The sequence below is a fragment of the Hemicordylus capensis genome, chromosome 2 (genome assembly GCF_027244095.1).
Source record: "Hemicordylus capensis ecotype Gifberg chromosome 2, rHemCap1.1.pri, whole genome shotgun sequence".
Classification (NCBI taxonomy): Eukaryota; Metazoa; Chordata; class Lepidosauria; order Squamata; family Cordylidae; genus Hemicordylus; species Hemicordylus capensis.
The window spans coordinates 155,541,660-155,558,005 of record NC_069658.1 but is presented as its reverse complement, the minus strand read 5'-3'; the positions used below and the strand labels follow the sequence as shown (position 1 = coordinate 155,558,005).

Below are 16,346 nucleotides of genomic sequence, written 5' to 3'. Positions count from 1 at the left end.
ACAGGGGTGATTTGTTTTGTCTCTAAATCACCCGAATCAGCTAGATTCAGGTACAAATTGATTTGTACCCAAATCAATTTGCACATCCCTAGCCTCAAGAACTGCCTTGTAAAACGGCCCAGCTGCTATGCTTAGTTCAGGGTTCTCCTGTCCCAGGTTGTGCCTTTGTCTTGTAGTATCTTCTCCTGTACTTAGTGATAATGATCCTCCTTTCCTCCGGATGCTCACCTACAAAGACAGAATTAGCACTTTAAACAGAAAGTGCTTCACCTCGGGTGCTAACCGGGCTTTTCAATCTGTGTTAATTACACATATCAGCAAGTTTAACACTGGGCTTGCAAATTGTTGCCCATGCCCTCAGACTTATCCTGTCTACCATGCAGAAGCATTTGTTTTAGAGCTTACGAAAGGGAAGAAAAACGTATGCTTATTTGTATAGCAGCCACAGTACTATCAGTATCGATAGTACTCCTCCATTCTTAAAATGTTGCATCTACTTTATTACACCTGCTTCCAGTTTTCTGAGTCCCTGAAGTTCTAAGAGAGCATGGAATATCTATCTATCTATCTGTCTGTCTGTCTATCAGATAACACAAGAATTCAAACAGAAGGAACAGCATGATGAGGCATTTCTGAAAGAGTTAAAAATCCTTTATAAAATTAAGAGTGAAAAAAATGACTTAACATATGAAATCCAAATGTTATAACACCTGTGTTGCATGTACAGTTAGACTGATACTCCCGCCCACTCATTTATGCCTTGTTTAAACAGGTCTTTGGAGTGCATGTAGAAGGGCAGTTCTGATGAACAACCCCTGATATTATAAAGGGTGCACCCTGAGAGAGCATTGGGACATCCTCCAGTGACACCAGGGTAGGCCTCTTTGTCTCACATGTGCAGCTGGCAAGATGTGCAAATCGGCTCTCTATGAGACAAACTATTTCCTAATAAGAATAGCAGAATCTTTCTTAATGAGGTGTTGTTGAAGCTAGAAGTGTGTCAGTCCTGTTCAAAAATGAATGAAAACAATGAGCACCACCAGCATTTAAAGCAAGGTGCTCAGAATTCAGGCCGTGCCAGAGAGAAGACTTCTGGAACTCCTTTCAGACTATCCTTTGAGGTTGTTTATAGACGGCTCATCTTTTTTATGTGCTTCCCCTTCCCCTCTCCGTCCTCCCCTCAGAGCTGCTGTTTCCACAATGCACATTTCAAATTCTCTCACGTCCTCTTTCTTCCTCTGAGTAATTCTTCCTGTCTTTTCCCCCCATCACAGTCACCATCACAGCCCTGTTCAGAACCAACTTTCGGATGGATTTTCCCTTTGACCTACAGGAACTGCCAGCTTTTGCTGTAATAGGGTAAGCCTGAAGGGATGTTGCTAATTGCAGCGCAGAAACAATAAAAGGCAAGGCCCCTTTGAAAAATCTCCCTATTGAACAGAGTTACTGCCTGCTTAGAGTTCTCTGGAGGTTCCAGGTTAGATAAAATACAATTCATCCCCCATCCCAGCGCTTTGAGCTGTCCTATAATGATTCACTGAAGAACAAAAACACAGTGCTGCTTTTGTCACGGAAAAATTGTGCCTGCAGACTGCTCCAGGGTGCCCAGATGCAAAGGAGACGGCAGGGCTCCAGTGCCTTTAGATGTTATATACAAGAGGGGCTTTGAGCTAGTGCAAGTTGTCATAAAGTCCCCCTGCTCACCGGGCAGAGGCACCTTTCAAGGTGGTGCTTCTATTCTATTTAGCAGGGAGAGAGCAACCAGTCCTATCCGCCCCCAGCCCAGCATCCCTCGAGAGGCTATTGCTGGTGCCTACATGCTGTTGCTTTTTAGCCTGGTTGAGGAACCATCTTGTTATTCTTATTCTTTTTTTCTGTGTAACCCTCTTTGAAAGGTTTTTCGCTGAAAGGTGGTATAATGATGATGGGGTAAGAAAAGTGGAGCTTTCTAAAACTCCCTCTTGTGCACAACCTTTTGAGGGATAGATGCCCTGTTGTTGTCCTCCTTTGCATTTGTTCAACCTCATCTGCTCCAGAAAGTGCACTCTCTAGATTTGTTTTTCTCCATAATCAGCCTTGGAAGCAGCCATTCAGTCAAGTGGGCAAATGTAATCATTTCTGAAGCCATGTAAAACATTGTCAGAAGCAACTTGTTGAGCTGGAAGACCCTCCAACCACGCCCTTTCTGTTGCCTGACCCAGTCTCTGATTTCCTCCTTCTTGCCTTTCTCCCTCCCAGCTGGGAGGGATGCCACATAGCCTTACCCTTCCCTACTATGGTTTTATTGCACAGAGGGCTGGCTCTATATTTCAGGCAAATTGCTCTCCATGGGCCCTCTTCTACCTACTTGGGCCCAGAGAGTCACACAAACTTTATGGGCACAGAGGTGGTCTCAAGGATCAGCAGTGGGCCCTTTTGGGGGTCCTGGGTAGCTGCCCACCAATGCTGACTCCTGATGCAGATCACGATCACATACAGGATTATTGCCAGTAGCAAGCCCCTTCCGGTGTTACAGGACCAAATGATACCAGCTTAGGTTTAGATTTATTAAATGTATGACCTTCCTAATCCAGTATCCACTCTAGATGGCTTACAAGTGTGATGTTGAATGGAGCGACAGCCAAGTTAGTATGGTATTGGCTGTGGCTCAGGTACTCCAGAGTCATCCTTGCTTTCTCGTTTGCTGTGCATTTTGTGTGTGTGTGTGTGTGTGTGTGATGTTTTGTGTGTGTGTGTGTGTGTGTGATGTGTGTGTGCGCACACCACTTACGCATGAGCATCAGGCACTTCTGACCAGGGTGGCAAGGAGGCACTCTTTGTGGGGGGAGTGCGGCGGGAGGCATAAAAGCACCCTCCCCTGTCTTTAAAGATATTCCTCCCACCTTCGAACTGGCAAGTGCTGGTTCTGTGCACACCTCTCTGTATAACCTGTTTGTATACCTGTATAACTCTCTGTATAACCTGAATACTGTTTATCCACTGAAGGAGCAAAAGAAGTGTGGGGGTAGTAGGATGAATAAGCAAACAAAAGACAGATTAGGCCTAGTTTATACATGTAGTATACAGTGGGAATGAGTCTTGAAGTGGCAGAATGGACAGTACAGATTGCAGGTGGATCACATTTTTGAATCAACTTGTGGGATTTTCTGCCACGAGATGTGGTGACAGCCAACAACCTGGATGGCTTTAAGAGGGGTTTGGACAACTTCATGGAGGAGAGGTCTATCATCTGCTACTAGTTGGAGGGCTAAAGGCCACCTCCAGCCTCAAAGGCAGGAGGCCTCTGAGTACCAGATGCAGGGGAGTAACAGCAGGAGAGGGGGCATGCCCTCAACTCCTGCTGTAGGCTTCCAGTGGCATCTGGTGGGCCACTGTGTGAAACAGGATGCTGGACTAGATGGGCCTCCTTGGGCCTGATCCAGCAGGGCTGTTCTTAGGTTCTTATGAATGCTTTCCTATGTAAAACCAACAAAAGCCTTCTCACTTTTCCACAAACAGAAAATCCACATGCTAGGTGCTTTCTAGTACCTTAGAGGTATACTAGCAATTAGAAAGGCTAGTTCTAATTAAACATACCTTTCTCCATAATGTGTTGGATTTTTTCGTGTGGCGAGTATTTTTTTATTTTTATTTTTTATGGAGAGCATTGAAAAATGACATCCCTGATCTTCTGACAGAAGTGGTACAAAAGTTCAGTTCTTGTTTCATCTGTTCAAAGAACATTATTCCAGAAGCCCTGTGGGTCATCCAGATGTCCAGAATAATCTGGAATGGGTCATCTAGAATCAAAAATTGAGCTTTTTGGACACAATTTTGTTTGGCGAAAACCAAACACTGCCTTCCACATTAAGAACCTTATTCTGACTGTCAGGCACGGTGGTGGAGGCATCATGGTTTAGGGCTGCCTTGCTGCGTCAGGACCTGAACAGCTTACCCTACTGATGGAATCAAGAATATCCTAGAGGACCATGTCAGGCTATCTGTCCATGAGCTGAAGCAGAGCCGAAAGTGGGTAATGCAGCAAGACAATGCCCCTAAACGTTGTCAATTCAAGTAAGTCACAGAATGGCTGAAGAAGAAGAGATTTTATGTTTTGGAGTGAGGAATTCAAAGTCCCAACCTAAACCCTATTGAAATGTTGTGGCAAGATCTGAAGCAAGCTGTATCTGCAAGGAAACCCTCAAATGTCACAGAATGGAAACAGTTTTGTATGGAAGAATGGGCCAAGATTCCTCCAAGACAATGTGAGAGACTGATCACCGGTTTTACTGGAAATGTTTAGTTGCAGTTATTGCTGCTCAAGTAGGTGCCACCAGTTACTGAATGAAAGGTTCACATACTTTTTCATACAAGGTTGTTTGTTGTTGTCTCTTTCTGTTTAGTGAATATTTAAAATATATCCTTTTTGCCTGAATTACTTATTCATTGGGGTTGCCTTTCTCTCTTATCAGTGTTTCGCTTGGGATCTAACCATGCTTTGAATAAGAATTGTGCTAAAATGCAGACCAACCTAGGTGGTTCACAAACATTTTCTCAGCACTGTAGTTGTCCTGTTTTGTAAGAAAAAGGATGTTGGACTAGGTGAACCCACCTTGGTTGGATAAAGAAAGGCTCCTCTTATGTAAAATCAATTTAAAAGGTAATTTAAAGGTTGACAATACCCAGGTTAATTATTATTATTTTTTAATGTCTTCCACCCTAGAATCTGCTCTGGGTTCCTGGGAGCATTTTTTGTTTACTTCAATCGGCAGGTGGTTTTGTCTGTCCGACGACATACAGCCCTAAGTCAATTCCTAACCAAATAGTGAGTATACATTTGCACAATTATTCTCTCTTTGAACCCAAGGCTGGCAGCACTCACATTGTATCAGTGCCCCTACCTTGATTTTAGGCCAATAGGATTAAATGTGAAGTAAAGAAGCATCAGCAACTACTACAGAGAATGTATATTGCATCGCTCTAGATTTTTATATGGACAGTTTGGAGGTAGGATTTCTTTTTCATAAGCCACAAGTGTGAGGTGTATTTACCAGATAGATGTTCATTTTAGGACAGGGAATTTTGAGGACAGGGAAGTCAATCATAAGGTTTTTATGACATCCAGTTTATTTTAGAATAAATTTTAGGGAGATGGCTGTCTAAAATATCATGGTGCTTTTTTGATTTGTAGAAAACAGATATCATTAAATTAAATCCAGTTGGATTGCGCAAGATCCTGCCAAATATAAATGCATGTACTTAAGACCCATTTATTTCATTGAGTTCATTTCCTGTTTACATTTTTGCAGTTCTTAATTTTCAGTTCTCAGATTTGACCAGATCATACTTGCCGTCTATGTTTTAAAATCTCAAACAAATAAGTTTTGGTGAACATACTCTGACCATTATTCAAATACAGCAGCCCCCGCCCCGCTACTCCTGCACTTGTGCTGTTGTGCAAGCCGCTAATAGTTTCCAGCGCTGCTTGTGCTCCAGAAGCACCCAGTAAGAGCAGAAACATGTCACTGAGGGCCAGCAACAAGTTTCCACTCTCACAAAACGCTTCTGGAATGCTCGGTAGCATTAGCCCATGAAGGAGGACTAGGGAGTTGAGTGTGGTTTCCCAGTGCGTCATGGCAGAGCAGACGCTCCTAACGTGTGCTTCGTTAGTAAAGATGTCAGTCACTGACTGTAAATGAAAGGGGAGCTCTCTTTTGCTGCCTGATGTTTAGAGTCCCAGTAAACGGCATCTGACAAACCAGATGTGTGGCAGGTGATTTGTGAATAGTGGCCAACATCCAGACTAATAATGTGCTGGTGGAAGAGCATTTTTCATCATGCAAAGGGAGGGGCAATTGTTTATTATCCCCCCTTCCCCTTGTAGCTGCCTGTGCCTCCTGAAAATATATTTTTGAGAGTTATGGGACCCTCCGGAACATATATTTAGGAAGCAAAGGGTGAACTGGGGGAAGTGGAGAGGATCACCAAACATCACCTCTTTCCCCTTGCCCTTCCACCAGCACATTGTTAGTCTGATTGCTGGCCATTGTCTCCTACAATTTTAAAAGTGTTAATAACAGCCATGGAGGGTGGGAGACAGGTTCTAGGGAAGGTGGATTTATTTCTTCTCCCCCCACCCACCATTCTCTTGACTACAATCAGCCCCTCCGAAATTGCTGTTTGCCCACAGGACAAAACATGCAGAATACCCATATGATAGCTGTGTATTTTGCCCTGCAGAATAAATAGCAGGTGTTTGGGATGGGTGGGTGTGTAAATTTTAATTATGAAAATGACACCTTGGAAATGTTTAAGCCATTCTCTCCTTCACTCTTGTCCCAATCCCAATTGTTCTCCCGCTGAGAACAGCTGCTATAAACTTGTTTTAAATTGTGGGAGATCCTTTTTACAGATCTCCCACATCACACCTACTTTGGCCCTCAGACACAGAGAAAGAGAAGTTTTTCTGTGAAATATCTGACAGATTTGAAACAGACTTTGGTTCTAGCCTCCTATGCATGAACAATAGTCGATTGCTACATTTAACTGTGTATCAGTACTAAATGATTGAATTCAATCAATTCGTAGGAGAATGTATGAATTTAATTCATTGGAAAGCACTGTTGGTATGAAGTATTATAAAAATTTGCCTGTGTCATTTCATCTCTGATGATTCATTCACACATGCAAGTCACCACTTGCTATTGTAATCGCCAAATGATGAACATGGATGTGAGGATCATAATGGGATTGTGGGGGCATAGCTCAGTGGTAAGCATGTACTTTGCATGCAAAAAGTCTCCAGTTCAGTCCCTGGCATCTCCAATTAAAATAGCTCTCATGCAACAGGCTCGGGAAAGACCATTAATCTGAGCCCTTGCCAGTCAAAGTGGACAGTGGGCCAGATGGTCCAGTGCTCTTGTTCAGTATTAAGGAAGCTTCATATATTCAAAATATAGTCATCCACCATGACCCGCTAGCTTAGGTTCTTTTTTAAAACGGAGGCTTGGAGAAGTGCATAGAGGATCCATGTTTAGAAGTAACCTTTGAGTAACAGATGCTGGGGACAAATAACAGAGGATGGGCATCTGCTTTATGCTCTGCTTTTGAACGAATCTGTCTGGCTACAGTTGGGAACAAAAGGCTGGCCCTTGGTCTACACTAGCAAGACAAGGCTTGTGACCACTGCCCTCAGCTTACCCATCTCTGGTTGCAAGGAAACACTGAAGTGGTTCCCTGGGCTCCTTTCTGTCCCTATGAGAAAGAGACACTGCCCTTAGCATTCTCCCCACTCTCCTAACTCAGCCCCAGTATGTAAACAGTAGTACAGTCATCCCTAGCCAAACGCGAGGGTTCCGTTCCAGGAAAACCTCACGGTTGGCAAATTTGCGGTTGATAAGCCATTAAAATCAATGGCAAACAGTAGGTTAGGGGAACTGCGGTCACGAAAGGACAGCAAAATGCAGTAAAGAATAGAAAAAAATCCCTCCAAATCTCCCCAAATCAGCACAAGGAGTGAAGGAGAACCCCTGAAAATCACCAACCCTTGAAAATCACCCCTGACCCCCGGAAATTGCAAAAAAACCACCAACCAATTGCCAAAAATCCTCACCAAACCGCGGATATTTGAGTCACTGTTGGCAAGACCTGCCACAATTTCCCAGTCGCGGATACTCAGAACCATGACTGGGAAACCCGTGGTTGGCAGGGGGTGACTGTAATTGCACATTTAGAAACCACTCCAAAGGGATTCAGTGTTTTGCACAGGGTTTGTACAAGCATAAGGGGGAAATGAGAGACTTTAATTACACCCGATGCCAATTCCCTGCCACTTCTCTTCCCAGCATTTTGCATGGTTGAGCAATGGGGTCCTCTGAGTCGAAGGGAACCCATAAACAATGCTTGTCTTTAAAGCAAAAGAACAAGATGTAACAATTGCAAGAAGCTGCACACACTTCTCTTTCTTCCTATTTTTTTCTCTTTACTGATGTAAAATGTACTCTTTAATGTAACAGAACAGTGTGCGAGCAAGCAGCACATTTCTGTTTGCATGCACAGCTTTTAAAAAACTAAAAAAAAAAAAAAACCACCTTGGCACAGATAAAGTGCTGCCTGACCAGTTATCTTACATTTAAAACATATTGATGCCTCAAAGGACTCAGTGTTACTTAAAACAGAATACTCTGCCGCCGGGTACCTTGCGGGAGTTGCCTAGAGAGCCCATAATGACTCTCAGGAGAAGGTACATCCATCTCACTCATTACAGTCTGTGTTTGTTCACCTTTTAGAAAGTCCCTTCCTGACTCAACCCCACCATCACAGTTCCCTTTCAGAGACCAGCATGCTTTGCAGTCTACCTAACGTCTGTTCTTTTTCTATTTTAGCCGCCTTGTATATCCAGGGGTCATTACCTTCCTCATAGCATCAGTGACATTCCCCCCAGGCTTTGGACAGTTTATGGCTGGAGAGGTGAGAACACTGTTGTGTCTATAAATGTGACCTATTTCCTAGAATGAAGGGTACAATGTTTTCAGCATGAGGTTGTTTGCAACCCTTCAAATAGCAGTAGCTTACTTCCACACTTCTCTACTGCTTGTGCTATCCCTTGCAAAATAAACTAAACTGTTGCTCTCTGGTAAGGAAAAAACAGTGGCTATTCCATCTGTCTTTCAAAAGGGTGCCCTATCCATCTTTTACTGCACAGGAAGACAAATTAGCTACTCTGTCCCCAAAACCATTTTCATTGTTTCTTTCAAGCATCCTAGGAGAGCCAGCGTGGTGTAGTGGTTAGAGTGCTGGACTAGGACTGGGGAGACCCGAGTTCAAATCCCCATTCAGCCATAAAATGAGCTGGGTGACTCTGGGCCAGTCACTTCTCTCTCAGTCTAACCTACTTCACAGGGTTGTTGTGAAAGAGAAACTCAAGTGTGTAGTACACCGCTGTGGGCTCCTTGGAGGAAGAGCGGGATATAAAAATGTAAAATAGTTAATAAATAAATAATAAGAGGAACAACAGTACAGTAATGCCAAAATATTGCTGCTGATTAAGTGAGAATTCTACAGCTGTAGAAGCATATCCAGCAATAATTCCTGCTTTCAATCAGTGGCAAACTGCTCAGATAAATGCACCTCCACTTACCTAGCACACACAATGCTTGCTTCAAACTGCCCTTTATTCTGTTTACAGTGAGCTTGCAGAATCTGTTTTTCCTCATTACAGCCCCTTTGGTTTCAGAATGACTGCTCCCTGTTTCCTGGAGAAGCCTTTTCTCAGGGAGGAAGGGCCTAAGGAAGGAAGCCTTGACACCTTGCATTATGGGGGGAATTGAATAGACTACCGAACATGTAATTGTTTTTGTAAGGGTAGGCAGAACCTTGGTAATTCTCAGCCAAACATAATCAAGGCACCACATAAAGTACTGTATGTGCTACAACTCTGCAAGAGTGCAGAAAAGCTGCCGAATGTGATAATGATCAGCCCAAAAACAAACATTTTTTTCTGTGGTTGCACTGATATATTTGAACGTATGTTGGCAATGCCTCAAATCTCAGAAGCCAGAGAATGCAAAATTTAAAAAAGCAAGCAAATTGGGTCAATTTGCATCATTTATACAGATCACAGAATTTCGTTTGTTATTGAATTTGGATTGCCTCCATGCAGTGGGATTTTCTTTTATTTTTAGCACAGAGTATACAGAGTTCAAAACAGAGTACCCTTTTCTTTGTGGTGAAAGACTAGTCCCTTAATGCTTTTTCTCCTTACAGTTGATGCCCAGGGAAGCCATCAGCACTCTGTTTGATAACTTTACTTGGGTAAAGCACACAGAGGACCCCCAGATCTTGGGGAGGTCTGCAGTTTGGATCCATCCCAATGTCAGTGTGTTTGTCATCATTCTCCTCTTCTTTCTCATGAAGGTAGGCAGTCTACCTGACTGTATTGGATATATGCCTGCCCCTTCCTCACTTCCATCACAGTTGGTGGCCATTTTCCCGTAACAGGAGCAGAGAGCTCTGAACTCTCCAGTTCCTAGAGAAGTGGTCCATCACTTTCTAGAGCAAATGAATGGTAGATTTTCATTCCTTGGACCAGGTGCGTTCTTTTGATCCAGGCCAACTGAATTGGTTTTATGGGAGGGTAGTTTAAAGTAGCAGATGAGCCTGCTACTCACCCCAGGACATGGAGGAGAGCAGGCAGTGATATCATGGTGACTTCCATGCTAGCCATTTAGTCTGGAACAGACATAAAGTTCACTCAAGATTTTTTTCTGAGATTCCAAGCAACATCATTGCCAAGCCATTATATTCCTGTATTTTCTGTATTTTCCACCTGTCTTTATTTAGTCTTAGTTGTGCATTTTTTGTTTGTTTTAAAATGCAATTGCATCCATAGGCTGTCCAGTGTGGACTGGCAAAATGCAATTGAGGCTTTTTAGGGCTACTGTCCTTTAATAAGTAGCTTCCTCCTTGCCTGTTTCATTTAAAGTGGCTAATTTATTGCTTCCTGCACACTCACATCCATGACTTACCTGAATTGCCATTGATTTGATCAGTCAGTCAGTTTTTATTACAACCATTGGCCAGCCAAAAGATAAAAAACCAGAACAAATATACACAAATAGTGGCTGATAATTACACACAATAAAACAGTATACAAGTATCCAGGATAGATTACTCTGATCAATTCCTGTACCCTTCGGGGAGGGTGTGTGTGCTTTAATAACTGCTTTCTTCTTAGCAGCCAGAACTTCTATTAATTATTTTATTCTTTACTATCACAATTACCAAAGGAGGGCAGCCAAGCAGAAGGCTACTAATTAAAGGGACCATTGCAGGGAGAAATGGGACCTTTGCTGAATGGAACCTGCTTCTGAGTAAACACAGTGGGAACATGCCAGAATTCGTAGGTCTTGCTGTAGTTTTGTGTGGAATATAACCCTACCTTAAATGGCTGGCATGATGCGCAGTGCAACACCAGTGTAGCTGACTGGCCAGCAGTGCTGCACATGGAAAAGTCAGTCCTGGGGTTTTTGTGCAAGAGTGCAGTTACAAAACTACTTAAGACAGCACATGAGCACTTCTGCAATGGCACTTCTATTGTTTCCAGAGCACACACTTTGTTTTAAATAGTTGCTTGACTATGCTGTTGCACAACACCGCCAGAGCTTACTTTTACATGTGCAGCAGCGCTGGCCCATTTCTAATGCCCATGTTGCACTGCACATCGTGTCATCCAGTGCCTTGTAGAAGCACTCTTTTAGTCATGATTCCAGCTGCAATAACGCAGTAGAGCTAACGGGTCCTGGTATGGCAGCAGTCTGCATCGGATGCCTCCCTTCCCTTCTCTCTGTGACAGGAGCAGGGAAAGAAGGTGGGCTAGCCAGTTGGTCCTCAGTTGGTGGGATGTGACCCACGACTGGGGAAAAGCAGAGAGGTTGTTATATCTTGGCACACAGCATATAATCAGAGCCCATGCTGTTTCCTCAGTATGTCACATAGCAAGCTGCAGAATGGTGGTTTCAGTACTAGTGGCACAGTCTATGTGCTTGGTGTCTTCCTAATCTCCCTGTTGCCTACATAGCTTACAGCCATATGAATTCCTTCCTTCCTTCCTTCCTTCCTTCCTTCCTTCACTAATGCACCCAACACAGCCGAGTGGACCAGGCATGCTGAGAGAGAGAGAGGGAGAGAGGCTTTCATTTTCAGACATGCATGCACATGAGGAAGCGGCAGGCCCTGCCCAAGCCTCATTTGTGCCTTGGGGTGCAGCAAAGTGCCGCTCCCCCATTTAACCTCTGACCGATATAGAGCCATTTTCTTTCCCCCCTCGATGCCCCCCTCCCCTGTGGCTGTGTTCCTTGGACATGGGCAAACACCGGTAGCTCCACCCCTGCTTCCATCTACTCTCATTTACTCACCTTCTGCCTTTTCAGAGGCCAGAAAGTGGGAAAGGGAGGAAAAGGTTGTGCATCAGAAAACCTTTACTTAGGCAATGTTGCCTCATTTCAGGATGACTAAAATGCAGAGCTCTGCCGTAAACTGTCTGGTATGTCTGAGAGATTAAGACTTTCCTGTTTGATATTATCTGAAATCTTCAAACATTTCTAGGGTTTTGTTGCATTACAACATCTCCAAGTGTCAAAGTTAAGCCCTAGCTGATAGGGAAATGATGTATTTTTTTACATTCCGAGCAAACCTGGTCATCTAGTGATATCCATGTCTTGTCAGTTGTGTAGTCCAGGCCCAGCCCAAGAGCAAATAGCCCAGTTCCTCCCCAAGCCCAGCTCTTCTTCTTCTTCTTCTTCTTCTTCTTCTTCTTCTTCTTCTTCTTCTTCTTCTTGATACACAAAATGCTCCCCCCCCGCTCTAGTCCTGCTATGCTGCCTCATCGTGGCGGGGTGTGTGTGTGTGTTCCTGGGAGGGATGAGCGAAGTATGCCAGGAGGTATACTCCCGGTAGCGTCATCCCAGCTGCCCAGCTAAAGGCATCTGGAATGATCTTTGTCGTATTCCCTGCCGCCCGTTATGATCTTCTGGAGAGGTCCGGTTACGGTTGCCACCAGCTCGTTTGATGGTGACCCAGGACCGGGCTTTCTCTGTGGCTGCCCCAGGGCTCTGGAATATGCTCCCTGGTGAAATAAGAGTATCTCCTTCTCTGTTTGTTTTGGGTACTTTCTCTGTATTTATTCAACTTATATGCTGAACATATACTGAGAGAACCTGGATTGGAAGAAGATGAGTGTGGTTTTAAAGTTCGAGGAAGAAACATCAATAGCTTGCACTACGGTACGGTGATGACACCACTCATATATTTATTTATTTATTTATTTATTTATTTCATCCTATTTTCATACCTCCTGATATGTATATCTCTAGGCGGTGTACAAAATTTAAAATATTTAAAAGTCACAAATTAAAATACATAACAATAAAAACAATAAAATAAAAATATTAAAACAAGTTTTTTAAAATTATTAAAATGAATTCTAATTAAAAGCCTGAGAGAACAGGAGGGTCTTGAGGTTCTTCCTGAAAACAAACAGAGAAGGAGATGCTCTTATTTCACCAGGGAGCATATTCCAGAGCCCTGGGGCAGCCACAGAGAAAGCCCAGCCCTGGGTCACCAGCAAATGAGCCAGTGGCAACTGTAACCGTACCTCTCCAGAAGATCGTAACAGGCAGCAGGATTCGTGACAAAGGAAGTGCTCTCTTAAATAGCCTGGACCCAAGCCATTAAGGGCTTTATAGGAAATAACCAGCACTTTGTATTTCACCCGGAAACATATTGGCAGCCAGTGCAGTTCTTTTAGAACCGGTGTTATGTGGTCCCTTTGTTTTGTCCCAGAGACCAATCTGGCTGCCGCATTCTGTACCAATTGTAGTTTCTGGACTACATACAAAGGCAGCCCCACATAGAGCGTATTACAGTAGACAAGCCTGGAGGTTACCAGCATATGTACCACTGTTTTAAGGTCATTCACCTCTAGAAATGGACGTTGCTGACGTATCAGCCAACCAGGGCTCTCAGAGGCCATTTGAGCATGCATGTCGGCAGGCAAAATGGCCACCGCGCCAATCTACAGAGGCTCAAATGGGCCAAAAAGGAAGGTTTTACATTTTAAAATTGTATTGGTTTTTACAATATCTTAACAATCCAATTACATTTAATTAAGTAAATATTGACTTCCCACTTACCAGTCTGCGCGGTTCATGTTAACTATACATATAAACCATTGCTATAATAATTCAAAACATATATACTCCACATTGCTACTCAATTTTACCCTACCCAACCTGCTGTTATTACTATATTTCAAACCCTGCTGAAAGGTCCATGTTAGAAAAATAGTTCTTTAAGTAAAGTAAAAAATGGTTCCCAATCTTCCTTGAAACATTCCAAATTTTCGTCTCTTATAAGTGCTGTAAGTTTTGCCATCTCAGCATATTCCAAAATTTTTATCAGCCAGTCTTCTTTTGAGGGCATTTTATTGTCTTTCAATTTCTGTGCAAAAAAGGGAGGTTTTACAGGCCACGGTGGTGATAAACATGGCCGGCGGGGGGGGGGACACCTTTGCATGCACACACACACACACCTGCAGCCTTTAGGAAGCCCCCCGAAGGGGCTACAGGTACTAAAAAAAATTATTTTTAATTTTCTTTTTAAAAAATTGTGAACCCCCAGACTGGACCGACCGGTGGGGGCGGGTTTGAAGGGGCCGGACCGAATTGGCCTGGTCATGTTTGAGTGCAACTCACACTCAAACTGAACTGGGCTAGCTGGTTCCGTGCACATCCCTCTTCTGTATTACTCGAGATCACAAACAGTACTGTCAGGGGCTCCTGCTCTGTATGGCTGATACAGCTTAGTGCAAACTTAAAAGTAAATATGGATGCATAGCATTCATAGAGAGAGAGCTCCAGATTTGATTTCTGTTACTAAGGGAAGCCTGGAAAATTTAGCCAGGCTTTTGCTGGCTCAGCCTTCTAGCAAGATGTTTGTGTCCCTGTTCAGTTCTCAGTTGCCAGGTTTTCAAAGACTAATTCCTATTTGCAGTTGCCGACTGGAACTCTTCAGCTCAAAACCAAGAGGTTTCCTGAACAACCTGGCCCGCAGCCTACATTATTAATCATGTTTTCCTACCTGAACATATGTTAGGGAGGCTTGCTGAATGGAACTGGCGTCATGTAAAGCTGAAATACAGTCCCTGCCACCCACTCCCTGCTGTCCATTATTCCTTTGAAAATTTTGAGGACGAATAGTCTCCAAATGTTCGGTGTTATTCCACTACCAACCAGTAACCACTATGCCAGCATTAATCTAAGTGTGTCTTATGCACTGCGTGAACTTTGAGAAGTCCTCCTCCAGAACTTAACTGAGACCCACACAAGCAAAATATAGTTACACCCTTCTGACTTCTGGGTGGTGAGAGGTTCCAGGGACAGGTCCACAGGGTTTTGTTTCCTTTGGGTGAGAGAGAAAGCACAGAAGTCTTGTGGTGTTTTGGTAGCATTTGCTTTTTTTTTTTACACAAACAGAACAGTGGAAGCAAACAGGTACTCATATGTGGGTAGCATATCTGCTAGCAATGCCTGTGATTCCTAGAGAGCCATTCTTGTGCCCCCCCGACTGCACCCCCATTTTAGCTAACTCCACAGCTAGAAACTCAAAGTCCCCCCTTCTTTTCTGACTAATTCTCTCAATTGTAACTGTTATACAGCCATTTCTCTCTCTCTCTCTCTCTCTCTCTCTCTCTCTCACACACACACACACACACACACCAGGACCTGGACTCCACCCCTGTGTGAATTGTCCATTCAAAGAAAATCCACAGTCACTGAGAGTGTTCAGTTCTTTGCTCAGGTCCCGAATCTCATCAAGCAAGACTTGAGGCAAAACAATAGCTAAAGAGACCAATATTTATGCAGTAATTATTTGTGTGCTTAAGCATGAGGTATTGTGGGGTATGTGTGTGTTTGTTTTGTTTTTTGTTTTGCACAGAAGCCCATGATAAACATATGTTTCTTAAACCTCCAAGAACAGATTTACAAACGTTTTGCAGCTTAGTTAACAGAATGGAGAGAGGAACTGTGGAACTGAAAGGGGGCAGAGCCAGGGAATGCATTGCTAGGGCACATATTGTGAGGGTTAAAAGCAAACTGGTCCCGTATCCATCTCAGAAGGTGATTTCCCCCGTCCTGGGTATTTGGCCACCCTATGGTGTGTGCATAGCTTGCATGAATTGCCCTCATTGCCTTTTCACTCCCCAGCATCCCCCGCTCCTTTGCCCCTTCCCTGCATCTGTCAGGCTCCCCTCAGACCACTTCTGACTCAGTTCAGTGGAGCTGTGAGAGAGGCCAGTGCCACACACACTAACTAGTGCTGCCTGTCACCTCTGTCCTAGTTCTGGATGTCTGTCGTCGCCACTACCATGCCGATTCCCTGTGGAGGCTTCATGCCTGTGTTTGTGCTGGGTGAGTTTCAATCTTTGCCTGAGGCTTCTCAGAGAGGGATTCCCCACAGGCTGGGATTATGACAGAGGGAAGAGCTGACAGAGATGCAGATCAAAGTGAACAGTGCTTCTGTGAGAAAACTGGGGCCCTACTAGCTCCCCTCCCCATAACACTTCTAGTAGCCAGCTTCTCATCCCCTGCTCCTTCTCACACTAGCCACTCCCCATAACTCAGAAATGCTGACCCGTCCTGCTCCTCTTCATATGGCTCCTGTGTCAACGCCTTTCGACTCGTTAAATCACATGTGGTCAGAATAGGAAGCCAGGATTTAAAACCTGACACTTCCATCAAATTGAGGTATAGGCTTCTTGAACTACGGGTGAGCTCTCCGGGATAGTAGGAAGCTCACTGTTCTTTCTC

General features: G+C 43.9%; 1 protein-coding gene across 6 annotated transcripts in view; it reads left to right on the top strand.

Annotated features, from left to right (window-relative positions):
* CLCN1 (chloride voltage-gated channel 1) overlaps window positions 1–16,346 on the top strand; it is a 114,626-nt gene that overhangs the window by 69,484 nt on the left and 28,796 nt on the right. For all 6 annotated transcript variants that reach the window (XM_053300582.1, XM_053300579.1, XM_053300580.1 and 3 more), the window contains 5 exons: window positions 1,275–1,359; window positions 4,703–4,804; window positions 8,364–8,448; window positions 9,745–9,894; window positions 15,878–15,947. In XM_053300582.1, the coding sequence (XP_053156557.1) occupies window positions 1,275–1,359; window positions 4,703–4,804; window positions 8,364–8,448; window positions 9,745–9,894; window positions 15,878–15,947 (492 nt within the window). The remainder of the gene's footprint in view (window positions 1–1,274; window positions 1,360–4,702; window positions 4,805–8,363; window positions 8,449–9,744; window positions 9,895–15,877; window positions 15,948–16,346) is intronic.